Genomic DNA, 27,422 nt, shown 5'->3' on the forward strand with positions numbered 1-27,422 from the left:
CAGATCAGCCAAGCCAAGGCCTGTGTGAGGTGGAGGAAGCAGAACTGACTGTTAAATCTACTGTGAGCCCTCACCACTCTTCCGTCTTAGCATCAGAGTGAACACGCTGAGATCCAAGAGACAGCTGCCAGGGCAGAGCTTAGAGAGATTTATTGATCCAGTTTATTGTTGACACAGAGCATTTCTTAACATACACCAGCCCCGTGTCAGACAGGCGCCATGCTGTGTTCTGTATCTGCAGCAGAGGCTTATACACATTTGAGCTGTACAGTATTAACAAATAGGGAAGTAAATCCATCCCGCTGCTCCTCCCAGGAGAAGCCAGCCCTCATGCACCTTAGTAAATAGCAGAGTTTATTTATAGTCTGTTTCAATACCTGACTGCACTGTGAGCAACATACAGCTCTGGGGCTGTTCTCCAGCTCCAGGAGTGCTCAGTTGGGAGCGAAGGGTTGAGCTGGTACTGCTGGAACTTGCAAGGATGCATCCCCAGTACTGTAGTGTAAATCAAGCCTCCCCCAAGCCCTGGCTTCCAGGCAGAGGGGATGAGGAGTGCCTGCAGTTTTTCCAAGGGCTCTAGGCAGCCCATTTCAAGTTCTGTGGGGGATGACAGGCCAACATACCTACTTGATTCAAAGTGGAGTGAATCACCAGGAGCCCAGGGGGTCCCTGAGCCTTTGCTGGCCTGCCTGGTACAGTTGAGTCAGTGGCAGGAGGGATGCACTGCTCCCAGTCCCTGCTGGGGCAGCACCCCAGGCCAGGGGGTATGAGTGTGGCCTAGCAGAAAAGCAAGGCACTGATGTCTTGGTGAAGGTGCTTGGTCTATCTTGCCTAGAAAAGGCAGGCCAGGCTGCATTGAAATCCAGTAGTGGAGTGTTTCCCTTGCACGGATTGTTTTGACGTCTCTCTCCTCCTGCAAAGTCCAAGACTAAGCACAGGAACTAAAACTACAGCAGTGAGGTGTAATTAAGGCCAACCCTTTTTTAGCATTACAATCCTCAAGCAGCATTGTTGTGAGATGCCATGTGAGTATCTGATTTCCTGCCAGAGCCTAGGCCGTGCAGGGTGTGATGGAGGGCTTTGCTGCAGGCTGTTTTAATAGGGTTCAGCTAAACTAGGTCTCAGTATCCATCTATATGTGGAAATCAGGTCGGGTTTATCCCATTGATGTTGCTAAAGCAGAGGGAGGACTCATCAGGCAGGAGGCCGGGTGTGCCAGGGCCTGGACAGCCACACGGTGGAGCTGGTTCCTCAGCTCTGCTGACACCATGGTCAGCAGCAGGTAGCAGCAGTTTCTGGAACACTGAGGACTGTCCTTCCAAAGAGAGCCTCTGCTGCCCATCATCACCCATTGGCACATCAGCAGCACACACTGGTGAGATGCTCCAAGTTGGGCAGGAAACAGGGTGGCCTTGCAATGGCCCAGCAAAGCTGAAGGGAGAGGACCAGGACATGGTGCCAAGACGTCATTTGTCTGCCTGGTCTGGTGTCAGCCACACCTGGAATCTGGCCCCATGCGCTGCCAGGCTCACTCAGCTTCCTGGTGGCACAAACCCTTTGTGTGGAGAAATTCTGTGAATGCCCCATGCTGCTGGATCAGTCCTAGGGTTCTTCTGCCAGGATCACGGTGCCAGAGCCAGGCAGTAAATCTGCTGCAGAGCAAGCATGAGGGAGTCCTTTTCTTCAGGGGGCTCTCCCTGGGACTCACAGGAACTGCTGGTGGTGTCAGCCCTTTGCTATAGCTGCTTCCCATCCCACAGCAGGGCTGGTAGCCCAGCAGCAGAAAGGCACCTGAGCAAGTGTATGGCACCAGGGAACTTAACTCCTGGCAATGCATCCTGCATGGAATCCCACTCCTGGGTGCTTGTGCTGCCTTTACCACCCCCAGAGCTGGGCAGTTTTTCAGCCTGATGTGCCAGCACCTCAGATGGCCACTGCCACAGTGAAAGCACAGGCTGGCCTCACATGTTCGTCTTCAAAATCCAAATGTATTTCAAGCCTTCTACCTGCCAGCATGAAATACCTGACAGGGCTGCCAGCCTAGAGGAACAGAGGAGCCTGCCTACAGTCCCATGGCGGGAGCATCCCCTTCCTGCCCTCTGCCAGAGGGGACAAAGGACCAGGAAAGCTCCTGAGAAGGACGACAGAGGGTATAAGGTGAGACTGGGCAATGGATCAGGAATGATGCTCCCAGCCAGTGCAGTGGGAGAAGTGGGCACCATCCTTGCATGTTCTTTCATCTGCTGCAGCGCAGGGGCAAAGTGTCCAAAAGCGAGTCAAGGGCAGTTGTGGAGTCCTGGTGCTCCCTCTTGCTCTCCCTCACTCCAGGCTCCCCAAGGTGAGCCTTAACCAGAGCTGTACCCACTGCTGCAGAAGAATCCTTGTCCCACAAGGACTAGGAGGCAGAGGAGCTGGAACTGATTTTTTTGGCTATTTCCATGTCTGACTTGGCAACCAGAAACCGCAGCTTCTTCCCTCCAGAGCGGATGAGGTCCACAGCACTGCAGAGAGCAGCAACAGGGAGAGAGGTGAATTCTGGTTCCCACGGACTGGCAACCCCCCAGCACATTCACAGAACACTCCCCACTTTGCCAAACACTTATCCCCTCAGCCCTATTCCTGCACAGGGTTACAAGCAGAGTCTGTTACTGTAGTTTTATGGAGGGCCTGACCTCCAGGTTAGTGCTGCCAGGACAAAGCTAAACAAGTCCAAAGCTTCTGTGTCCTGTGGCCACGTGGGCTCTGTCTCTGAGCTGTCCCATCCCACCACCTTCAAGAGGAAACCTGGGGTGGGATGGGGCTGGAGCAGCTCTGCATTGGTGAGACCCACCTCTGGAGCTCTCATTTATTTCCCCAATATGCTCCTCAGTTATTGCTCCGTGATCCCTCTTCCAGACCCCCCTGACATCTGCCTTCCCCCCTTTCCAGTGTCCTGCACAGGTCACTCCTCTCTCTCTGCAGCTTGTCAGTGCTGCAGCATCCTCTGCATTGTGGGCCAGGATCACAGCACCAGGGGCTCTTTGAGCAAAACAGTTGGAAACCCAGACCTGAGCAGTGCTGGTTCCATCCCAGAGCCTTTGGCAAAGTGTGACTCACCTCTGGTAGTCTGCCCCGATGAGGCTGGTGCCGTTGACAGCCAGGATGCGGTCCCCGATGGAGAGCCGGCCGTCAGTGGCCGCGGGGCTGTCCTCGATCAGCGTGCGGATGTAGATCCCCGGAGAGCACAGAGGGGTGTGCTGTTGGCAGGGAAGGGTGGTGAGCAACAAAGGGACATGAAAGGTTTGTGATCCCAAAGGGCTGAGCTCCCTAAGCAGAGTGACTCCTCCAGGGCTCACAGCCAGGTGGGTGCCTGGTCCCCGGCAGGACCCTGTAGACACCAGGAACGTGGTGGGTGGGTGCTGGGGATGGTGCTAATAGTAACACTAAGGAAATGCAAACCTTCAGTTTTATATCAATTTATACACAGAAAGGAGAGGTGGGGGCAATCTGTTCTTGTTCAATTTAATTGAGAGTAAAGCATCGTTAACCTGTAGCCATGTTGGGATGGGAGCCCAGTGCTCATAGCTGTCCCAGGGCTTGGTGATGCTCTGTTTCCTACTGACTCACAGCCCTGCTGTGAAAGGCCATTTAGAAAGATGATCCACCCCACTAAGGCAGATTCCAACGCCACCTTATACAACAGTGGAGCTGTTCTGGCACCCCATGAGCTTCCCTGCTCCCCTCCACTTCCCCTGCCACTGCTGAAGGGTGGAGGAAAGACCTCAGCTGAGTCATTTTCCTTCCACAAGAGAGCTGAGCCTGTTTGCTCCTCCAGCTGCAGGACAGCTGCAATGGACTTTGCATGCACAGCACAGCAGCTTAGGAATAGAGAGATCCTCTGAGACATCCCTCTGTGCCTCATTTTCCCCAGGAGAAGCAGCCTAGCCCCCATAGGAAACCATTAGCTTCTTTGCTGGCTTTTCTTGGGATATAAACCACATCCCACATGTCCCACTCCTGCTGGGAGGGGCATTAGTTGCCAAGAACTTACCACACCATCGATCAGCCCCATGCCCAGCCCGATGGGTCCTCTCTCCAGCTCCACCACGAACACATAGCAGAAGTCATCGGTGGCAGAGCTGCGGCTGGAAGACTCTGGCGTGGGGTAGTCATAGGGGGTCGGTGAGCATCCTGGCAGCAGAGACACTGACTTACGGCCCTGGCAACGCCCAAACCCAGCCTCACCACCCCTGGGCAGCACCAGCATTCAGTACCTTCAGGGGTGCTGCCCTTGGTGCCGTTTATCCCATTCCTCCGAGGGTCCTGCAGCCCCTTGCACGTGCCCTGTGGGGACTCTGGGCTCCCAGAGTCGAAGTTCAGGGGGGTGGTGGGTGGTGTCAGCAGGCAGGAGGAGTCTGTGGGTGCTGTGCCAGCCTTGGGGGCCAGACTTCTGCCCAGCTGTAGCTGCTTGAGCTTCTCCTGAATCTGTGGCTCTCCAGGCTGCTCACAGGGACAGCCGTTGGTGTCCAGACAGGGCCGGGCACTCCCCTCCAGCTCTGGCTCAGCACAGCCTCCCCTGGAGCAATAGTCCTCCTGGGCAGTGGTGCTCCCCAGGGCAGCAGCTGGGCTCTCGCTCACCTCCAGGACCTCTGGCGTCGTGCATGCCTCTTTCTTAAAGAGAAAAATGCTCTGTGGGACCTCCTGTGTGTGTTTTCACACCCTACCTACACCACAATACCCTCCTGATTTCCAGGCAGGACGGCTGCCAGCTCCAGCCAAAGCCTTGGCAATTTGCACACCACCAGAGCTTGTCCTGGCTTCCCAGCACAGCTCCCACACTACAGTTTTGCGGCCAGGGCTGCACTGGGGATGTTTCCAGGCAGCCAGGAAGGGACTCCTGGTCATGTCCCTGCTGAGGGATCCCATTGGAGGGGGACATGGGTTGAAGCACAAGAGCCGGTCGATGTGGCCCCAGGATAAGGGGAGAAGGTAGCTGTGCCTGTGGTGGTGGAATGGATGGGGACAGGATGGGAGAGAAGGGACATCCTCCCCAGTGAGCTGGACACAAATGGCAGTTTAGCTTAGCACCCACAGCACGTATCACCCTCCCTGTGCTTTACAGACATTAGCTAATTAGTGCTTTTGTGCAAGCCTGGCTGCTAGGGACAGGCAGGGTGCAGCGCAGGGACAGGAAACACGCAGGGAGAAGGGGAGTGCTGCCTGCAGAAATATCCCCTTCCTCCCTCCCCCCCACTAATGGGATTGCTGGGAAGAGTCTGTTCTTCCAGCTCACCTTCCCATGCCCCCCACGCTGGGGGATTAGCAGCGCTAATCCTGCCAGCAGCTCTCTAGGAGGGCACTGCCACAGCTCCAGGCTGCAGGCAAGGGCAGCAAACCTTTGGCGCTGGGCTTGGAGAGACCTCCAGAGGAACCCAAGGCCCTCCTGCCCACCCAGGAGAGGAACAGTCCCTCTGTGGAATACAGGCTACCTTTGGGGGTGCTGAGCCTGGCCCCTCACTGGTGTGGGGGCTCTTGCTCTGCAGGCTCCAGAGGAAGTGGCGGATGTAAAGGAGGTGCCGGTAGATGTTGTCATCCAATGTCTCCACCTCCAGGTCCACTTTGAAGCCCCCGCTGGGCAGGATGATGGGTGGGTGGTTGTCAAAGGACTCCAGTGTCTCATCTGAAAGGCAGAGGGAGGAAGGCTAGCACTGGCCCAGGCTGCACTCTGCTCCTGACTCCCACCCCTCAGATATGTGCAATGTCCCATCTGGAATCAGGGACATGGTGAGGTGCAAACCAGCCGCATCCCTTGCTTGCAACCACAGAAGTGTCATGCCCATCTGAATGCAGTTTGCACCCTGTGCAATACCTGAATCATGGGGCTGTGGTTATTCCCAATTACTGCAGTTATTACAGGAGACTCAAAGAGGGGAAGGGAATTGCCTGTTTGGTTTGTACATTAAAACTTTGGAGGGAGCCTCTGGGTGAGCAGAGCATGATGACTTGAGAGCAAAGCCAGGGGCTCACCAGGCTGGAAAGTGGCTGGGCTCTCCTCCTCGCTGGGCTGCCACTCTGTGATGCAGCCCATGTCCGTCACTGCCTGGCACTGGCTCAGCACCCTGTGGAGCTGGGCAGGGCTCAGTGCTGGGAACTCGGCTCGCAGGGATGGCCAGGTCATCTGAGCAAGGAGACAGAGCATGGAGTGGATGTCAGAGGGGAGGAGCTGCTTCCTCCAAGGAGCAGGTGATCACAAGGGACATAGGAGGGAGAGGTTGGGCAAGATGGAATGAGCCTAAGCATTCACTCCATGGGCCCATCCATGGACCCACCACCCCAGGAAAGGGCAGCTGGTGACAGCTTGCAAAAGGTGTAGGGACCCTGCAAATGCTTAGTGGGGTCTCTCCTAGCTGTGGCTATCCCAATGCCAGGAGCCCTGGACTGGCCATTGCTCACCTGCACCAGCTGGGAGCCAGGCATGGCCAGCAGGTTGGCCACGCTGGCAAGTTTGGCAAAGAACTGCTGGGCAAGCTGCTCAAAGCCGGCGCCGCGCAGCCAGTCCAGGAGCAGCCGCACGCTGGCCCGCAGCTTCACCCCCTGAGACCAGTGGAAGCAGCCGAGAGAGGAGCCTGAGGAAGCAAAGCATCCATCAGTGCACACCAGGGAGCATCCCCTCAGCCCCCAGGTTAATGTCCCCAGCATCCTATAGCTATGATTCCTGATGGTGGTGCCTGGATCTCACCTGGCACTAGCAATGGGGCAGCTGCATTAATGAGAACTAATTGCCACCTCAGGTTGTAGTAGTTTATTAATGAGCTGCCTTTCCTTAATGTCCTCAGCCTCCTCTGCTCATGTTTAAAAGGGCAGGGCTGCGGCAAGGGTTTTTGTGGGGTTTGACCCCTCCTGGGAATGGGGACCTTGGAGACAGCAGCTGGCTCTTTGCTTGGCCTTTCCAAAACTGCTGAGACTTGCCCATGTCCAGCCTTCTCTTTCCTGTACCCCCCGAGGTGGCACTGGGATGGACTGCAGGGCATCCCACAGGGTCATTCCCGTATGTGTTACCCAGCTCAAAGAGGACTGACCCTTATCCAGGAGCTGGTTGAAGAGCAGGGTGTTGGAGAAGAAGAAGAGGTAGGCAAACATCTGGGAGGTGATCTCTGGGTGCACTTCATACTGGTGGAGCAGGTCCAGCACCGCCTGGTAGATGAGCACGACCCTGCGGAGCTCCTCGGGCAGTGGCGGAGCCGCCCTCCAACTCTCCCTGCACTCGCTCTGGAAGGGATTGCACTCCAGCAGGGCAGGGAGCGACACATACAGACACTGCAGGGAGAGCAGCAAGTTCACAGCAGACTCGGTTTGTTTTGTTTTTCTGCTTTTGCATGAGACAAACCTTTCTGACCCCCTCAGCTCTGCGAGCTAAACAAACCCTGCCGGTGCTGCCCCAACAAGGGGCTGCTCCTGCTCACCTCCTCCCTCCATGTGCTCCAGGGCTGTGCTGTGCAAAAGTTTTTAAATCAATAAAAATTAACATGTTGGTCGCTTTCAGCAGTTGGAAGTGACAGCTCAGCTAAAAGGATCTGAAATCCGATGTGAACCAGGGCAGCTGGGCACGAGGGCAACAGAAAAACCAGGAACAGTGACAATGACTCTTCCCTACTGCTTAAATGGGAAAGCAGTGCCTAGCACCCATCTCTGCCGGAGCTAAGGGAAGAGGAAGATGCAGGAGAGGAGCGTGCCGCTCTGGAATGGTGCAGGAGCAGCCCCTGCATCCCCTCGTGCTGACGCCAGAGGACAGGCAGCCGTCCCGCATAGGGCAGCCTTTCTCCTGCCTCACACTGCCCGCTCTGTTCCCTGCTCTCGATGCCGACCGGCTCTCGCGGTCCAGCGGCGACGGTCCAGGGGCCCCTTTCCATCACGCCCTGAATCACACCATTATGCCGCGCTGGCCCGAGCCAAGCAGCTCTCCCCAGACACCTCCCCCGAGCCGCTGCACTGCAGGCAAGGAAACACGCCGCAGTAATTCAATACTTTTCCTGGGCTGCGACCAAAAATCGGGGCACTTCAGCCCAAAGGAAAACACCTCAGCGTGGTGCAACTGCCAAGGAGTAAAAGCTTAAAAAAAACACTCCTGTGCAGCTCGAGAGCTGCCGGGGATGCTCGTGCTGGCCCCGTGTGACACTGCTGCCTGTCCCTGGGAGCACGTACCTTGGAGATGTAGTAGACACACTGCTGGAAGGTGTACATGATCACCTCCTCCAGCACCGTCATTGCCTCCTCGCTGGCTGTGATGGTCGAGGAGAACAGAGACTCCTTGGAGCCTGTGGGGCAGGGAGGAGCATGAGAGAGCAAACATGCAGCAGCAAGGTCCCCAAACTCCCAAAGGGGATTATTGGAGCTTCTGGGCTTGCATCATTACCTCGCATCTGAGGCTCCTCTGACCCCAGAGAGCACCCACCTGCCATCCCCCATAGTGCTCAGTGCTGCAGCCTCTGTCCAGCACCTGCCTGGCCTATGAACACTAATTTGCTGCATCAACCAGAAAGTTTCTGAGGCTGATTTAATACATTTTTTTTACTTTCTCTTTTTTCTTTCACTTGAATTAACACAGGCTCACCAGTGAGCAAGTCTGCCGAGCTGCCTGAAAATCCAGGTGCCCCCACAGCAGCAGGGTCAAAGGGGAAGAAACCCCCCCCACAAGGCACTAACCACAAGCTGCTGTGATGGAAAGGGGATGCTCAGCTGTGGACACAGCACAACCTGGAGCAGGGCAGCACCACAGCACCACACAGGCTCCTCCCACAGATTTCCCCAGCCCACACCGAGGAGATGTCCATGCTGATGAGGATTATGGGGTTAACAGAGCATCCTGGGGGCACTGACCACTGCCTGTGACTGGGGATTAGCAGGACAGAGTCTCTCCAGTCAGAAAAGCAGGCAGGGTGCTGCATCCAGCCTTACCTTTGATGTCCAGCTCCTCCTCCATGCTCTGAATGTAGGTGGGCGATTTCTGTTGGACGAAGTACAGGATCTCAATGGCATTGGCCATCCAGAAGATGATGTGCTGCAGGTCTGGGAGAAGGTCTGTGATGGTGAAGCGGGACAGGGCAGCAGGGTCCTGGCTGAGGAGACACAGAAGGTGTTACAGCTGCTGCTCCTCAGCATCCTCACTCATGCTTCTGGCAAGAAAGCAGCCTGGGGCAATGTCAGAGAACTTGCACAGCCCCTCACCCCCAAGTCCAGCACTGCCAACAATCTGGTGATTTCTGCTCTGTGGAATTGTAAAGAGGAGCCTGAAGGGACTGGGCTGGCCAAGGCCACCTGGCCTTCCTTGAGTGCTGCTTTTGGGGGAGACTCCCCCTAACAGAGCTGAACTGCAGTAAATACCCACAGCTGAAGAGCAGCTCTCCCCGAGAGGCATGTGCTGCCTCTGCCAGCTCTGGACAGTTACACCCAGTTCACCCGCCCTGGGCGGTTCAAAAATAAAACAAAATAAATAAAAAGCAACTTGGAAGTTTCTCAACTGCTGAGCTGCTTTTTTCTGCTATAGGAAAGGCCTGAGAAACATCCTTGGAGTTTGTCCTAAAGGAGAGCTCAGAGCAAGCACCAACAGTTTCTCTAGATGCTGGTTTAGAGCTGGGATTTTGGAAATGGCTGGGAAGCCAGCTCCTTGCACCTCTGTCATTGCCCCAGAGTGGTGCTCCCAATACCAGGGCACCCTGTGCCACCATCCCAGGATACACATGTTCGATGCCAGCCCCATCCCAGCACCACCATGGGGTCTTCAGCATGAAGGGGATGAGGCTGCTGTGACAGGGCCACCCCTATTACATCCCTCAGGGATGCTGAAGCCACAAGTGCTTGGCCAGGACTTGGGTCAGAGAAAACCCCAGAGCTGCTGTAGGTCCTGTTCCCTCCAGAGCTTGCTTGCTTTTCCAGACCCACACGTTTCTTGCAGGCATTGTGGTGAAAGGACCAGAGAGCAGAATGCATGGGATTTAGAAGGAAAATTCACCATGCATTATGCTGCCAGGCTGGGAGGGTGGTTTTACCATGGCCTCCCGTCACTCATGGAGGTAGAACTGGGTTGAATTCTCCCCATTTTGTGTCAAAACAAGGAAGGTCACACTTACTGCTGGGACTGCTTTTCAGCCAGCTCCCGTGTCCGCTCCTGGAAAAGGAGAGAAAGGGAAAGCAAAATGAGAACCGGTGGCATGAGCACCACCCCCACCAGCACTCACTGTCACCAGGGACCGGGCTGGGAACCCCTGGTGAGGGGTCCAGCAACACCCCCACCCCACCAACGCCCCATCCCACTGCCAACTGACCCACACCGTCCTCTGGATCATTTTGGCCGCTTTGAGCAGCAGCTGCCCGAAGTCTCCTGGCTCAAAGTTGGTGGCCGAGTGCTGGATGCAGAGGCAGAGCAGGAAGGCGGGGGTTAGCTTGTGGTCATCCCCCCCGGGCTCGATCAGGGTCATGATGCGCCGCAGCAGCACGTCCTCGGCCGCCGGCTCGAACTCCAGCTGCAGCTTTCTGCGGGGCGTCCTGGGGCCGCCGGCGGGCGAGGGGCCGCGCTTTTTGCCAGCAGGGTCCTTGTCCCTCAGCAGGCTCCCGCACGCCCCGCACACCGGGCGGCCCTCGGGGACGGCGGGGTGCAGGGCTCGCAGCCTCAGCAGGGTCTGCGCCGGCAGCGGCTGCGCCTTCATGGGGTCCTTGTAGAGCAGCAGGTAGTAGAGGCCGAGGGAGAGGAGGTCCCCGTGCCGCAGCACAACCGTCCGGGCCACCTCGGCGAAGTTGACGGAGATGCCGGCGCCGGCGATGGGCTCCAGCACCAGCTTCTCCTCCGAGCGATGCCGGGAAGGTCGGAGCTTCCTGATGGTGCAGTGCAGGGGCAGGATGTCGGGGGCTGACAGGCTGATGCTGGGCTTGCTCGCCTGCGTCCTCTGGCCCACCGTGTGCTGCTCGCGGTTCAGCAAGTAAACCAGGCTGTCCTGCCAAGCAGGGACACGAGGCATGAACCAGGGAGAGGGCAGAAGGGAGAAGGGACCCTCCTCCCTGCCATGCAGTGGGTGCTGCAGCCTCCGGCTGTCCCCAGCTGTCCCCTCGCTGTCCCAGCATGCTGCACCTCTGCATGGCAGAAAGACCTTTATTCTTCTCACTGCCAAGCAGGACAGCAGCAATCCCTGCTTTGGGCACACTAATAAATGGGCACAATGACTTTAGGCATGCAGTAAATGGGGATGCTTTGGGCAGAAGGAGTCCCCATACACACCTCTCTCCCCACCCACACCCCTTTCTGCAGCTGCTTTCCCTTCCCACCTTCTCCTCCAAGGACTGCAGTGATGCAGGCATCCCCCTGCCCGGGGGGGGACACGGTGGGACCCCAGTCACAGCAACAGCTCCTGGCTCTGCTTTCCACTCCCCAGCTTGCCCGCACGCCCCGAGACAGCTCACAGGACCACCCCATGCCTCAGTCTCCCCAGCTGCACTAATGGGATGGCTGCAGTGCCGGTGTCACCCTGACAGAAAGCTTGGAACTGATGGATTGATGGCACAAAGTAGCCATTAACTACAGGAGCTGTCCCAGCACTTTCCAGGTCTCCAAGTGCCTCCAGCACTGGGGAGCGGGGACTCCCAGACACCGTCTCCTTGCTGCCTCTGATTCCATTTGCCACCAAGGAAGCAGCAGGAGAGGGGACGGGGCAGCTCAGCCATCACCCGCAGAACCGGGGCTCCCCTGTGCTCGGGCAGGGATGCTGCTCCGGGTGTTGCCCTGCATCCCTCTGGGGCATTGCTGGCGGGGTCACAGGTCCCGGTTCCGTGTACCCCGTGCTTGGGGACAGGCTGGGGACAGACTTGGAGACAAGCCTGCAAGTCCCAAGCCCGTTTTCTAAATGATGCTCATCCACGCCACCACCACCACCCCCTTCGACCCCAGCAGCTCCGGCCATGCAAGCAGCCCCCCTCCCGGGGGCTTCGGGGCGGGCGGTGGGAGGAAAGCGAGGGGGGTGCCGGGGGGTGCCGGGGGGTGCGCAGGAGGCGGCGCGGTGCTTACATGCTGCTGGCTGTAGCCCTGCAGGAGCAGGAGGTGCGGGGACTGGTAGAGGGAGTACCGCATGCTGCCGCCGCTCCGCGCCGCCGCCGGGCTGCCGGGCAGGGTGGAGCAGTGCCGCTGGCCCCGGGCCCCAGTCCCGGCCCCGACCCCGGCCCGCCTTGCCGGGGTGCCCAGGCTGGTCTCGCTGAGGCTGCGCCGCAGGGCCGGGGGGGGCCCGCGCCGCTCAGCCCCCGCCGCCGCCCGCCGGGCCCCCCGCGCCCGGTGCCGCTGCAGCTTCCGCGCTTGGGCGTTGATGCCTGCGGGGATGGGGGGGAGACAGAGCGGCGTTTAGCCCCCGCAGCCCTGCCGGGACCCCCCTTCCCAGCCCCGGCCCCGCCGCAGCACCCCGAGGATTGAGGGATGCTGCAGCTCGGAGCGGGGACGGAGCAGGTGAAACGCCTCCACCCCACCACCGCGCACCCACCCTGGGCTGATGTCCCTCGTGCCTTGCCCTCCCCCAGAGGTGACACCAGGACATCAGCGCGGAGAGTTTTATGCCCCGATGCCACCGCCAAAAAGGGGGTGTTCTAGCCCTCCCCGGCCCCAAAACCCACTGATGGAGAGGATAGCCAGCCCACAGCATCTCCCACCTGCCCTGGGCACCCCGTTGGATTGGGGGAAAGGAAATATCTGCTAAAAAGAAATTTCACTCAATCTTAGCTAAAAAAGAAATTAAAAAAGCCTGGATGCTGCTTTCAGGCCTTTGGCATTCAGTGGCCAGCAGCAAGCAGGAGCAGCTGGGACCCCTCAGCCCCTCTGAGCATCAGCCAGGCAGGGGAGCTGCAGTGGAGCCCGGCTGCCCGGCTGCAGCAGCAGCAAGCTGTAATTAACTTCTCTGAAGCATCAATTTGAGCAGAGCTGTCTGCAAGATAAACAGAAGCCGGAGTGAATGAAAAGGCCTGGCAGAGCTGCAAAAGCAGCCCCTCACACGTCATCCCCAGCCCTGGGTGGGTCCCTGTGGGACCCTCGGTGCTGCAAGCACAGCTTGAGCTCTGCAGCAGAATTAGGAAGTTGTGTGTCCAAAGGGTGATGCTCATACCTCAGATGGGCAGCCTCCTGGGAGCAGGTCACTGGCATTCGGGGAGGACGAAGAAAGGGAAAAAAACCTAAAGGACTTGCTTGCAGGAGCAGCAGTGCAGTGGTGTCAGTGCAGCACAGAGCCAGAGCCACTCACAGCCTGGCCGACCAGGGAGCAGGCTTGGGCCAGCGAGATTTGGGGAGAGCCACCGGGATTTGGGGACAGCAGAGCAGAGAGCCTGGTGCCCAGGGCTGCTTAAAGGGACACTCACAAGCTCAGACCCCAAATAAAAAGTTATCTGCCTTATTTGGTGAGGAATCGGCTGCCAGTTCTGAAATACAATTTTTGTTTGTTTGTTTTAAATGGAGTGCTCCTTTGCTGGGAAAATCAAAGAGCTGGCAATGGAGAGGGGGGTGGGAGTGGGAGAAAATAGCCCCTACTGTTTACATGCCTTGGGATTAGGGCAAGGCACAGTCAAGCCACCCGAAGCAGTCCCATGCCCGTGTCCTTCTTAAAAAGGCAATCGGTCCCGCTGCCGGTCCCATCATGGCCAGCGGCACGGCACGCCTGCATCCCATAGATGTGAAATCCAGGGAGTACAACAAGCCTGCCCAAGCCATACCACTGGGGATGCCAAAGACCACACCAAACATGCCTGCAGGACACCTTGGCTCCCCCCAGGAGCCTCATTCCCAACCTACAGCATGGAAATGGGCCAAAGGGATGAAGGACGGCCGAGGCAATGCAGATTTCAGACCCACCCGTGGGAGTGGGAAGGAGTAAGGTCAGATCCTGGAGAGCAGCTCATTGGGGCTGCCAGGACTGGGATCTCACTGGCCACAGAGACACACCATCACCAGTCTCTTATCAAGGGGAAAGGAAGCTTCTGTATTTATTTTGTGTAGGAAAAAGCTGGTTTTGTACTGCTGATAGAGCCCCCGCCACAGGCTCCTGCTAACCCGGAGCTGCGCTGGAAAGATAAACACAGCTCTTTTCCTGAGTGTAACAAAGTCCCTCCATTCGTTTTTTTAATCCTTTGGTGCTGTTTTGTCCTCCCAGGCATGTGCAGGTTATCCCACCCAAAACTCTGCCTGAGCATCCACAACACAGAGCAACCACAGCAGAGCCAGCAGCTGCTGGATCCAACTGCAGTTTGGATGGGAACAGGGTGTAAGGAGTTAAAGAGCACAGTTGCCTGTCTCAAACCCTGTTAAGGCCACAGAAGGGACTTGCCCCAAGTAATACATCCAGACAAAAATGCTCACAGTGGCAAACTCTGTGAAAAGAAGCTACTGCTCATATGCATATCACTGGTCAAAGATCACCCCAAGTTATGGGGCAGGAGGCATCTGAGACCACCAATGACCACTCAAGCCCCCCAGTTATGCCTCCCTGGATACCTAGAACTTGGGCTGTATAAAGGTGGTACTCTGGTCTGGGTTTTAGGCCTTGATAAACTTTAGGGCTTGGCACACTTCAATGATCTCAAACCTACGGGGAAGTTTGTAACAAAGCTTGGGAAAAAGGATGTACCACTGATAGTGGGCACAAAGAATGCAGAATTCACAGGCCACAAGGACATTTGGCAGAACTACCAAGATAAGAAAAAAACTAATAGAACCAACTCAGCAACTGTGCTGAGTCAGCTCCAACTGGGTAAAAGATAATTCTGGCAGAGGGAGATCATGACCACCAACCCAAGAAACCCAGCTTTCCCATCCAGAGAAAGCTTTCCCCTCTTTTCCATTTCTTTCTCTCTACCTCACATTCACTGCTAAATAAAATCAGTATTATTGACTTGGCATAAGATCTCATTTGCACCTTAATTCGGGCAGAGGCATCTCTCACTAACTGGATCATAACACAGGGCTGGATCACACCTTTAGGGAGAGCTGCGCACCCCAGGCAGGGGCATCTGCACCCCTTGGGCAGCACCCACCAGACCCCACCAAACCATCCTGCAACCCAGGAGATAAACTGCTACTTGTGCCTGGGATCTGCCTCTTTTTCAGCCTAGGAAAGAGGTTCGCTTTTCTTGGCTGAAAAATAAATCAACAAATAACTCCGTGGGCCCCAGGAAAGAAGAAATGCTTTGAATTTACCCAGGAGGGGCTAACACCAGCCTAGTCCTTCCTAATGTAATTGCTCCGCAGACTCTGCAGGGATTCCTCCCTGGATGCAGTTGTGCTAAGGTATATCAAAGCCAGATCCTCAAAGGCACTTGCCAGAGCATCTTTTAGTATAATAGGCTTAAATCCCAAGTTTCTGGAGGGGTGTGTGTGTACAGTTCAACCTCCAGCCTCTCAGGAAAGCCTCAGCCACCAGGACATGGTGCAAAATGGGGCTGTTTTGGAAGATGAATTGCCACCAAGATGCCAAGTACTGCACTTCCCTCCCAGCACCCTCCACTTTGGGGGTGTTTTCCCCAGATTCCCTATAACTGCTGCATCATCACTGCCAAAAGAAGCAGGGCCAGGGGCAGTAGTGAGAGAGGGGTCTGCCTCATTTGCTCATTAGCAGCTCTACCTGCTGCTAATTAGTGGCATGAGGAGCCAGCACTGTCCTCCCCCATGGGAAGCAGCTAATAAACTAATTAGGATAATGGGTAACTGAGCAGATAAAACTCTTAAGCTATTTGCTGACAGGTCACAGATGGATGTGGAGCCTTTCCCCCAGCCACCAGCTCAGCAATGTACCTGCATGACCCCAGTGGTCCCAGTCATCCCAGTCCTGGTGCTCCAGCAATGCCCTGTTTGGGAAGGGCCTGTAGGTATTGCCTTGGGGATCCTGCTTTGAGCATCCCTCTGCTTTTCTCCTAGGGAGCTGCAAGCCTGAAGTCCCTTGGGTTTTGCACAGATGCTGTGTTTTCCATGCCAGTGCCTCCCCACCCTGGCCAGCCAGATGCTGCTTGGCAAAGGGAGCCTCTGCCAGCTTGAGGCTGGTGGGAAGGGTGACCCTCGTGGAGGGCACTCATGGTCAGTCCCCACTACACAAGTTTTGTGTCTTTTGGGGCTGCTGGATCACATGCTGCAACACTTCCATTCCTTCCTGGCAGCTTCCAGATGGCTGGGAAAGTGTGATCCCATCCCCACTGCATCCCTTCAGGCTGTGGCACCAGAAAAGGACGAAACTGGCAACAGAGCCCCTGGTGCTGCCAAAGAAAGGGCTGCAGGAGGGAGATTTTAACAGGTAAGACAAATACAGGCTGTATAGTCTGCAGAGCAGACAGCCTAAACGACTGTGGGTGTAGGCTTTCTGTCTTGGAAGAGCTTGGTCAGCTATGGAAAATGCCCAAAGGTTAAAAAATGGAGAATTTCCATCGCCCCACCCAGGAGTGTTGAAACAAATGAAGTGATAACGAAAGCATAACAGGCTTAGGTCCAGATCCAGAGCATGCTGTGCCATCAGGAACTGCTCCTGCATTGGAAATCACCGAAGGGTGCCAATCCCAGGCCAGCTCAAGTTGCCTGTGCTGGGCAGCCCAGTCTGCTGCTTCCCCCACCCGTGTGGGAGCCTCACTCTCCCCATGGCTGAAGCCCACCCAGGATCCAGGCCATGGCTAGGAATGCTGCTTTCTAGATCTGAGGGGTAGTATTTGTGGCCACATTGATGTGACCTTGGGCTCAGGCAGGGAGCTGCCACGTGACCCCCCAACACGGCGCTTGGCTCTTGCCCTTTCCTCTATTCAACAAAGGCCAGAAGCTGTTTTTAGTCACTGCTCTCCCAAAGTGCTTAACTTCTCTCTGATCCTGGCTGGAGAAAGAGCTAAAGAGAAGAGCAGAGCATGCACCTGCCTGGCCCAGGTGCTGGCAGCAGCTGCCTCTTCCTCTCTGTGTCCCACATGCAACGAGCTGGGACCCCTCCTGTGCATTCCCATGCCTGAGCAGACACAGGGACTGGACACAGCAAGAGCTGAGGGAGCCCCAGCTCCCCACCAGGTGCAGGTGAAATCAGAATTGAAAACTGCACTGAGGGAGGCTCCAGTTGTCTCTGCTCTCCCCTGGAATGGCTGGATTCCTTCTCCTGTGTGCCTGGGCTCCTCTCAGCCTCTGTTAGAATAGGTGGGGAGAGGAGCCGTGTGCCCACTGGCTTGGAACAGGTCAGGCCATTTGTTCTGCTGTTTTAGGGGGGAACCTTGGCTCTCGTTTGCCAAGCACCCAGGGTAATCCTGCATCATCATCAGTTTATTTCTGACAATAACAACCATTTCCTACAGTCATGAGGAACAACTCAGGGTCCATCCCAGCAAATCCCTTTGGCCAACACCTCCAGAGCCTGGTCCAGACCCCTCTGTCAGCAAGTCTCATGCAGCAAGGACATCATTGTAGTAAAAATCTGATTTTAAAATTTTGTGCCCTCATCTTCCCAGGGCTTTTATCTTAGGGTGGGAGGAGGAAAACTTCATTACTCTGTGCTGGGGTCACTTATTAACCTTCTGGTTCCTAATGATGCACTTATCTCCTGCTGCCAGCCCTGGGCTCCATCAGGCACTGCCACGGGGACTCTCCTGCCCTACATTGCTCTCTCTTCATTAGCTTTTCATTTTCCTTAATTGCTCCTGCAGATTTGCCCGGAGTGTCTGGCCTGGGGGATGCCCATGGGGAGATGGGGGTGTAGGGGAGCAGGGCAGTGCTCTGCCAGGCACAAAGCTGGGGATGCCATGGCACTGGTTCAGTGATGGGAAGAGCAAGTACTGATGGTCTTGCTTGCTGATCCCCAGCCATGAGCAGGGGTTTGATATTAACCCCTAGACTGGCTGGGGTAAATATTTGAGGTCACAGACACCAAATTTAAGCAGGAGAGTGCTGAGTACTGCCTCGACCCAGGAGCCTTGCAGCTAAAATGTGGCCACCCTCCCACTCACAGCACCCCCTGCACCCAAACGACAAGTGAACGCTGCTGATGTAGGGTGCATCTCCCACAGGCAGCTCAGGGGCATCACAGCTCCCCAGCCCCTCTCCCTGCCCCACACCCAGCTCTGACCTGCAGTGGTGGTGTCCACATCCTTGGCTGCCATCTCCTCCACCTCCGCCCTCCTGCGCAGCTCCAGCCGCCGTGAGAAGCCCTCCCTGGGCTTCCAGAGGTCCTGGATGAGCAGTGGCTTCTCATGGTCACCCAGGACCCTCAGGCCCTCTGTCTGCCACTGCTTCTCGGGGCCCTCAAACCTGCCGATGACGTCGCACAGGGCGTACTGCCCAGCGCTGAGCTGGCTCAGCCCGTAGCGCTCCAGGGCCTCCTTCACCAGCTCCCGCGCCCCTGAGCTGCCCGTCACCAGCACGCTCTTGTAGTTGGTGCCCGCACAGATGTTGCCCCCAAAGATTTTCAGGATGCCAGGGGCTGAGAGCTGGGTGGAGAGCTCAGCTGGGTCATCCTCTCCAGCTGCTGGGGAGGCAGAGGCTGAGCTCCGGTCCTTGTAGCTCAGTGTCCGGTACAAGACTTGGGAGAAGAGCCGGCTCTGGCGCTTCAGCCGGTTCTTGGATGGTGGAGCCATGGTGGAGGAGGGCCCATAAAACATCGTGCGTGAAGTTGTCATGAAGCACAGCTGGGGAGGGAAGAGCAAAAAGGGGAAGGTTAGTGGTTTGGGGGCCAGATGTGCAGCAGGGAGGAGTGATCAGGAACCAGATGGTGGCCATGGAGGAGCCACTGTCACCTCCAAGGTGCAAAGAGACAGGTCAAGGGAGAGCCATTTCCCTTGTGTAACCCAAAACACCAGTGGCAAAGCTCAGCCAAGTTCCTTGGCACCACCACAGTTGCCCCTGGATGGATTTGTCCCTGAAAACATAGCCTGGAGTGGCCCCATATTTCTCCATCGTGTGTATTAAGAGGTCCCTCTTACCCAGGCAAAATGCAGTGGGAGGAGAGCAGAGCCCAGCAGGACTTGGCGGGGCCATTCTGGTCAAGATCCAAGGAATCAGGAGTTACTTTCACTAACGAGTTTACGGAGCAATCCCATTTTTTAGAGGTGAAACAGAAAGCTCAAGTGCAAATTCACGCACTCTGAGGTCACTGCTAAATGTTTTTGCTCAGCAAGAGGCACAGGGTGAAAATGGGCTTTAATTAGCCTTTCTAAAAATGTCCTGACTCTGGCAAATCTCTTGGCTGTTGCTAGTTTGTGGAGGACGCTCAAGCATGGGGTGCATCACTGACAAGGCTGCCCTTGTCAGGTCAGCTGGGGCAGGGCTGCTCAGGGCAGCCCTGGGCAGACAGTGACCAGAGGAGTTTTGGCCAAGACTGTGTCACAGCTCCCAGTGCTCCTCAACCCCAGGGATGAAGTGGGAACCACGATGCTCTTCTGGCTCTAGGTGGATAGTGGTCTTGCCCAATGTCCCTGTCAGCGTCTGGGAATGGCTTTCAAATCACATCCCAGATGCACCAGCACCTGGCACTTGCAGGGAGCTGGTAACCCGCAGCTGCACCATGACCTGGAAAGACAATCTGAGCATTCCTGACTAAGAAAGGATCAGGAGTTCCCTCATCTCTGGATTTATAACATGCCAGGACTTGGAACATACACAGAGGAGCCCCAAAATGTCCCATCCACAGCTCTCAGAGCGCTTGGATGTGGCAGCTGGTGAGATCCAGCTGTGCGCGGCCAGGAGGAACGCGGCGTGCCCACAGCTCTCCACATCTGCAGCCCGTCTTGCTCGGGCACAATCTTGCCTTCAAGCAAACTCAGCGCTATCAGGCAGAATGATGTTGGCCCTGGAAAGCCTCCAAACCACCATCTAATTCAGGAAAAAAGAGCGTCCCTGCTGCTAATAGTAGAGGTCACCTTCTAACCCAGAAACCACCTCCAAACCATGCACAGAAGGTTTCTGCAGGATGTGCATTCCCCCAGCCCAGATCAGAGGCCCCACTGAATGCAGCAGATGGGGAAACTGAGGCACCAAGTGCTAAGGACGTGCCTGGCAGCTGTGTGATCCTGCGGTGCTCCTGCACCCCAAGTCACTCCTTTCCACATTTCCAGCCCCACCAAGACTGTGAAAATACTGGACTTCTTCCCAACCTACTGGCTTCAAAAGTGACTGTCAGGGTGCTGCAGGGCAGGGAGGGGAGCTGGGAGCTTCTCCAGCCCTGGCACATCACTGCTGCCTGAAACTGCTCAGCCTGGACAGCAAGGCTTAGTGTCTTGTGTTTTACACCTGTCCAGTTGGGCTCTGCCCCCAGAGCTTCACTGCAACTTGCTGGGTTCAGGTAAGGCTGTTTCTGCTCCCACCTTGCAAGTGGGGAAACTGAGGCAGGGATGAGATTAGGGTTATGGATCTCACCACACTGCTGCTCCTCCTCCAGCTGAGCCCAGAGGTGCTGCTCCCACTGGGGACATCCCTGGGGACATCCCTTGATGTCTGCTGTGTGACACCCCCTGGGAGTGCTGGGGCGGACCCGACCTGGGGAGCAGGTCAGGGCACTGGCAGACAGTCAGGTTCAAGAACAGCTGCCCCAGGCTGTAAGCACAGCCCCACCAGCCCTCATCAACATTGACCAGAAGGAAAACTGCCCCAGTGTCCCTACAGTACCTTGTCATCAAGGATGCAAAAGACAAAACTGTGTCATCAAATCACTGGTTTCAGCTCATGGATTTAATCTCCACCCTGAACTACCTCCAGCACAAAGGGAAACCTTTTAACATCTGCTGGTGGCAAACTCATTCCCCCAAGCTCACATCACAGACAGACACCATCCTCACTGCTTGCAGGTCCCTGCCTGGTTTTGAATGTGTTATTTATAGCTCAGCTATTTTCCTGCTCTTTCTATCAAACGCAGCTCCTACAGAGTTCAGGGGCAAAGACGTTTCACTGGGAAAAAATAAGCAGCCTGGATGAGGAGAAGTTTCCAGCCTTCATTTTTCAGCAACACTGGTGTGATTTCACCAGGCTGGTCACATGGGAAATTGCAGCCTTCTCCCGAAGACAGCAGAGCACACGGGTTAATCCCCCTGAGGACTCTAATGGACGTGATAAGATGATAATGAAATGGGCTCCTCCCACATCCCTGCTCTCAGGCACGCTGGTCACCAGCGTCTCCCCAGGAGGATGAAAGCTGTGGTACGTGCAGCCCCACTAGGTCCTGCTGTGGGTGCAGGGACACTCCAGCAAGACCCAGCTGCCTGGGGACAAGCAGTAGGAGCGTCAACTGTTGGACACACCTTCCTGCAGGTCAGTGGGACACGTGCTCCTGGACATCCCCAGCCCAGGCGAGTGCCCTTCTTGCTGGAGGGAGCCCAGTTCCCCGGCTGGCACTGGAGGACATGTCCCTGCAGCTATGGAGCAGGATCCAGACTTTTCAAAGCGCCCCTTTCTCCAGCATTCAGTGACATTGTCTCTGCCAACCACTACACAGGAATTAGTCAAAAGCCTGTGATTGCCTCCCAGCAGGATCTGTATCAAGGATCCTTCACCTCTTCACAGCCGTGTCTGACCACACCAAAAACAATTATTTCCCCCAGCTAGCTCTGTCTGTTTGTGTTTTGCAGAGCCATGACAAACACTTTCAGTATTCACATGGCCACCACGTGTCCTTCCATCACCACAACTGACTCTGCAGCTGCTGGGGACTTTCCTGCAGGCTCTGAGGTTCCTGCTCCCACAGCATGTGAGCAGCTCCTTCCCAGTGCCCCCACCCAGTGCCCACGCAAAGCCTCCCCTTACCTTGCCATCCTTCTCACGTGCCTTTTTGCCTTCCATTCATCCTCCTTTTCAAAACAAGCTTCCCCCCTTGTTGTGCATTGTCCTGGGCAGGTGTCCGTGGTGTTTCTGCAAGAGGAAGAGGAGGAGTGGTCCTGGAGCTGCTCAACACTGGCTGTTCACAGTGTAGTGGGTTTGGAGGACTCAGAAGTTCTGCAAAGTAAACTCCCAACATGTATCATGTTTGCAGGGAGGCTACTGAGCCACATATACTATGCTCCATAACTCAGCATCTCTCTGTGTTGCCCCCAGCTCAAACCAAACAGTCCAAGCACCTGCTGCATGTGAGAGCTGCTACACCTGGGACAGAGGGGGTACATCACCCATGAGGCTTGTGGGGCTGGTGACGTGTGTTTGCAACATGTTTATCCCACCACAGCCCATAGACGGGTAAGACCAGCCCAGGCCCAAGCTCAGGCCCTACCACAGCAGGGACATGGCAGCCTTGGGAGGGAGAGAGAGCAAACCCAGCCACGGTGATGCCCACCAACAGTATCTACCCCATCACAGGGAAACAGGGAGAGAAGACATGTAGGAAAAAATGCTATCCAAAAGGAGAAGGGGAGGAGATGGGACCAACAACAGATCTATGACATTTATTTCCTTCTCCCAAGCATGAGTGTCCCTAGAGATGCCAGGCTTTGTACCCCTCTGACCTCTGGGTGGACAGCAAGTCCTGCACCAGTTCCTGCCCACAGCAGCCACAGCACACTGGGATGCTCACCAGGATTTGGTTTCCTGAATCTCACTCTATTTTGCTGGACATTGAGAAGAGCAAGAGAGCACCACCCGCTCACCCTCCCTCCACAATCTTGAGATCAGGACCACTGGTAACCCAGAGAGAAAGACTGAAGAAGCACTTGCAAAGTGCCTGCAGGGATTTCCTGGGTGTTTCTCAGAAAGAGACATGAGGACAGAGCTACTCTGTCTGCCATAGCTCCACCATGATTAAAGATAAATGCATCACCTAATTAAATCACCTAATCAGGGCCTCAGTGTGGTTCGATCCAGCTCCTCTTGCTGGCCCCATGCTGGGGCTATGGGAGCAACTCTGCACAAGGTGATGGGTCATGAAGTGAAAGGCAAAGAGATGCTGACCCCACCTCTACTGCTCCATGGTTCTTCTGGTGATTAATTGCTTGTGCTGGTTAAATATTTATGCCTTATTTCCAGTGTGTGTGCCCTCAATTGCCAGACATTGATTCTTGCCATGCTTTTCGCTGCCCAATTAGCTTTTGGCTGCCATGTATTTTCTCCTCTATGAGAGTATTTAGATGCTTTGATCAAGCCCCTCCTCATTCCTATTTAATTTGATTTATGAGTCCACTAACTGGATGGCCACCTCCTCTCTTGCTGTAATACATTTTCTGCAGCTCCTTGGTCCCTTCCCCCTGGATCCCACATCTCCTCTTGCTGAGACGGAGAGTGGATTTGGCTGCCATAAGCCCAAATTTGGCACTGACCAAAAATGCAAATAACTATTTTTTTTCCAGAGCAAAATTTCCCGTTACCCTGAAATTTTTCAATTCTCCAGCACAGAAATTGGGACAGATGTGCAGCCACCCCCCAGGCAGCTCCCTGGCGAGCCCTTGTGCAGCCTCTCCCAGCATCTGTGAGCAGCTCCTGCTGAAAGTTTATTGTCCAGATTAGGGACAGGAAAACACATACAACTCCGGTTATTATTTTTGGGTGTAAAGAGATTTCCATTTTCCATCCTGCTCCAGTTTGGATGCCTTTCACTCACCCAGTTTACCATCCAGATTTGTAGAAAATATTAACACTCTGCTGGGGCTCTGGGTCAGCCCCAGGTTTTTCCAGAAATCATTTCTATCTCCTTTATTCCAGATTAGTGATAAAAACACTGAGTGCATGTTACCAGCTAGCAGTGCCCAGCAGTGATAATCTCCCGATAACTGCCTTGGAAATGGATCACGTTTATTTAATACCAGCTTTCTTGACACTGTCTAATGTCAGCTCTAAATACTGGACTGGATTGACTTTTTTAATACTGGAAAGTGCAGATTTTTATAAGAATATCACCTCCCATAACTCAAATGCTTCACAAAAATGTGTTACAGCCAGAGAGTCACCTCTCACATTGGAGACTGAAATCATTTTTACTTGCCAGGAGTTATTTTCCATATAGCCACGCTGGATGGTAGGAATTTATTCCTGGTGCTGAAGTCTTTAATCAATTAAAGCCCGAGCCAGGTTTCTCCCTCTTCTCCCTGTGGGAATGCTATCAAGCCAATCAACCTGTAGCTACCAGGTCATCTTACTCCCTTTTGGGAAGAGCTGCAACACTATTAAAACACTTTTTCATCTTCTGGAATTTCCCTGGGGCTCGTCCCAGCACAGCAGACACAGCTCTGCACGGATGGGCGGTGAGATTTCAGCTATAACCATCCCAGAACAGCAACCAGAAAAGCTGTTTCCTCAGATCTCTGTTTGAAAATTTTCCCTTTTCTTCTTTGTTTCTTTTTTTTTCTTTTTTTTTTTTTTGGATAGAAACCACTGGAGTTGCAGCCTCAGTCTGGTGGCAATGACCGCAGCCTGGATGCTGCAAGTGGAGGGAGAGGCTGCCCCAGCACTGAAATGTGGAACAAATTAGAACTCGGAGAGCAAAGGAAATGAGAACACCCTGGACACGGCAGCTTTGACGTGCACTCCTCAGCTCAAATCCTGTCCTTCTGCAGATCCCATCCCTAGAGCCCAGGCTGCCAGGGCAGAGCCCAAACCCCTCTGCTCTGAACCGGAGCTCCCACTCCCTTCCATTCGGGATCAAGCCTCCACTTGGGAGCCCAGCCTTTTCTTGTGTGAGTTTCATCCATCTAATCCAGGGACAGATCGGAGGCTGATGATGTCCATGCCAGCCCCAGTGCTGTCTTTAGCCGGATCAGGGTGGGTAAACTCCTTACCATGTTATTATTAGCAGCAGGCACCCTGTGGTAGCACCCTGGACCCCACGGCCCTGGGACTGCTCAGATGACACACAAAGGCAGTCTTGGTCCTGCAAACCTGAACAGTTTCTCCCAAAGGCAGCTAAGGCTCCACAAACGTTATTACAATTTGGGACCCAATTCTACACAGACAACAGGAGTCCTTTTAGCAGGTTTCTTTTCCTTGCTGTTTTCTTTCCCCTATAACTATTTTGCAAGGTCTTTTGAGCCACCAACATGCACCAGCTCTCCGGTTATGTGCTGGCACAGATGCCAGCCCTCTGCCCAGGCAGCTCTATTCACACATACACACAAGAAACACTGCACAAAGAACATTTTCTTTCTGCTGCCTCCCGAGATGCAGAGTCTCCATAGGCTGTCTAATTATATGATCTTAGCAATAATTTTTTTCCAGCGATAATTAACTGGTCCTGGAGAGAGCTGAAAATAAGCACTTCTCAAGCAAGTAGCAAACTCCCCTGAGCTTTCTCTGCTGAAGTTACAACTCAGCATGAAACTGCTCCAGCCTCCTGGGAACACAGACCATCCCAGCAGCTCCCTGCCGTGGCCTGGGACACCACGACAGTCATGGGCAGCTGAATACAGGTGAAGTTGTGGGTATGCAATAGCAGTGGGATCCCAAGGGATGTGCAATGGGGGGAAGAATCCCGATGAGTGTGCAATGGGGAGAAGGATCCAGAGGCATGTGGAATGGGGAGAGAGGGTGCAAGGGGCAGAAGGATTCTGAGGAGCATGCAGTGGGGAGAAGGACCCCATCCATTGGGCAAGGAACGGGGAGAAGGATCCCCAGGAGTGTGCAATGGGGAGAAGAAAGCCAAGGGGCATGGAATGGGGAGTGGATCTTAAGGGGTGTGCAAGCAGAAGGATCCTAAGGGATGTGTACTGGGGAGAAGGATTCCAAGGAGCATGCAATGGGGCAAGGAACCAAAGGAGTATGGAATGGGTCAGGGATCCCAAGAGGCTTGCAAGGTGGCGAAGGATCCCAAGGGGTATGGAGTGGGAAGAAGAATCCCACGGGGCACGCAGTGGGGGGAAGGATCTCACGGGGCATGCAGTGGGATCCCAAGGGATGTGCAATGGAACACGGATCCCCAGGGACAGGCGATGAGGGGAAAGCTCCCTACGCTCCCGGCCACGGGACAGGGACCCCCAGGCGCTGCGGCTCCCGGCACAGCCCTCCTGCCGGCCGTGCCCGGTGCGGCTCTCCGGGCAGCGCGGGTCTCCCACGGCAACCGGACAAGCCTCAGCCGCCACCGCCGCGCTCGTCCGGACCGAGAAACAAACCCTCCCTCCCCAAGCCAGCGGGGGTGTCCCGGGACGCAATAGGGGGGATGCTGGGGGGGAAAAGGGGGTCCCTTGGGTAGGGTCTGCCTTCGCCATCGCCCGGTACTCACCGCGGAGCGGCGCAGCCTCGGCGCGACCCCGGCGGCGGCAGCTCCCGGAGCCGCCGGGGCTGCGCGAGGACTCCGCGCCGGGCCCGTCCCGCCGGGGCGGAGCGACAGCGGCGCGTGCGCCCCCCCGCGGCCGCCACAGGTATCGGCACCGCCACCTCCACCGGCACTGCCACTGCCACCGGTATCGGTACCGCCACCTCCACCGGCACTGCCGCTGCCACCGGTATCGGCACCGCCACCTCCACCGGCACTGCCACTGCCACCGGTATCGGCACCGCCACCTCCACCGGCACTGCCACTGCCACCGCCACCGGCATCTACACCGGCACCGCTCCGCCACCGCCACCGCTCCGCGGGGCGCGGGGTGCGCTCCGGGACGCGCACACACACACGCGCGCACACACACACACACTCCCCACCGCGGGGCACTGCGTGCGGGTCGGGGTCACCAACACGGGAAGGACGCGGAGCTCAGTGGAGCTGCCGGTCTGCCTTGGCAGGGGAGGCCACGGAGATGCTCCGAGGGCTGCAGCTCCTCTGCTATGGAGTCACGGTGGGAGAGCTGGGGGTGTTCCGATTGAAGAAGGAAAGGATCCAGGGAGAGCTTAGAGCCCCTTCCAGTGCCTAAAGGGGTTCCAAGAGAACTGGAGAGGGACTTTGGGTAGGGAAGTGGAGTGACAGGACAAGGGGGAATGGCTTCCCATTGACGGAGGACAGGGATAGATGGGATATTGGGAAGAAATTCTTCCCTGTGAGGGTGGACAGGCCCTGGCACAGGTTGCCCAGAGAAGCTGTGGCTGCCCCATCCCTGGAAGTGTCCAAGGCCAGGCAGGAAGTAATTTTGATCAACTTGTCCCTTGCACATGGCAGGGGGTTGGAACAAGATGAGCTTTAAGGTCTCTTCCAACCCAAGCCTTTCTAGGAGTCTATTAAAATGCCAGGAGCGAGTCAGACAGGGCTGCACAGGCAGCAGTGCCTCACCTGCACAGGCAGCTGCTGGCTTTGGCCAAACAGGTTTTATCAAACCAGCTCTAGAGTTGACCTGGACACTGCTGAGGCTGCACACAGACTTCCCTGCACCAGGAAGGGATTGGTCATGACTGCATGAGGGAATTGTTTAAGATGAGGTGGTCACTTATGCTTTGCTTCCCTTGGTGAAAACATCTCCTTTTGCTTAAAGGGGTGTTTCCCTGTCCAGGTGCTTTCGGTGGGAAGGTGATTCTGCCACCCAGACACTCTCTGGGAATGACAGCCCCAAAGCAAAGCTAAGCCAGGAGGCCTCCCAGTCCAGCCCAA

General features: G+C 55.7%; 1 protein-coding gene across 1 annotated transcript; it reads right to left on the bottom strand.

The window, feature by feature from the left end:
- Positions 1–132: 132 nt before the first annotated feature.
- On the bottom strand, positions 133–26,210 carry RADIL (Rap associating with DIL domain). The gene is made up of 16 exons (XM_071571220.1): positions 26,127–26,210; positions 21,737–21,841; positions 18,072–18,630; positions 12,032–12,327; positions 10,302–10,967; positions 10,107–10,144; positions 8,935–9,095; positions 8,182–8,294; positions 7,059–7,296; positions 6,433–6,605; positions 6,007–6,157; positions 5,469–5,659; positions 4,254–4,650; positions 4,031–4,170; positions 3,097–3,236; positions 133–2,501 (listed from the first exon to the last, which is right to left on the bottom strand). Exons 2-16 carry the CDS (start codon positions 21,770–21,772, stop codon positions 2,396–2,398), a joined length of 3,405 nt encoding a protein of 1,134 aa, XP_071427321.1. The 5' UTR covers positions 21,773–21,841; positions 26,127–26,210; the 3' UTR covers positions 133–2,395.
- Positions 26,211–27,422: the final 1,212 nt, after the last annotated feature.

Source organism: Pithys albifrons, chromosome 16 (genome assembly GCF_047495875.1).
Source record: "Pithys albifrons albifrons isolate INPA30051 chromosome 16, PitAlb_v1, whole genome shotgun sequence".
Taxonomy (NCBI): Eukaryota; Metazoa; Chordata; class Aves; order Passeriformes; family Thamnophilidae; genus Pithys; species Pithys albifrons.

Bases quoted from the DNA above. Each gene is read 5' to 3' on its own strand.
- RADIL (XM_071571220.1), bottom strand. From the start codon at position 21,772: ATGGAAGGCAAAAAGGCACGTGAGAAGGATGGCAAG. The intron at 10,968-12,031 runs GTAAGCACCGCG...CCTGCTTGGCAG, and splicing joins AGGGCTACAGCCAGCAGCAT to GACAGCCTGGTTTACTTGCT. The intron at 5,660-6,006 runs GTGAGCCCCTGG...TCTGCCTTTCAG, and splicing joins CCCAGCCACTTTCCAGCCTG to ATGAGACACTGGAGTCCTTT.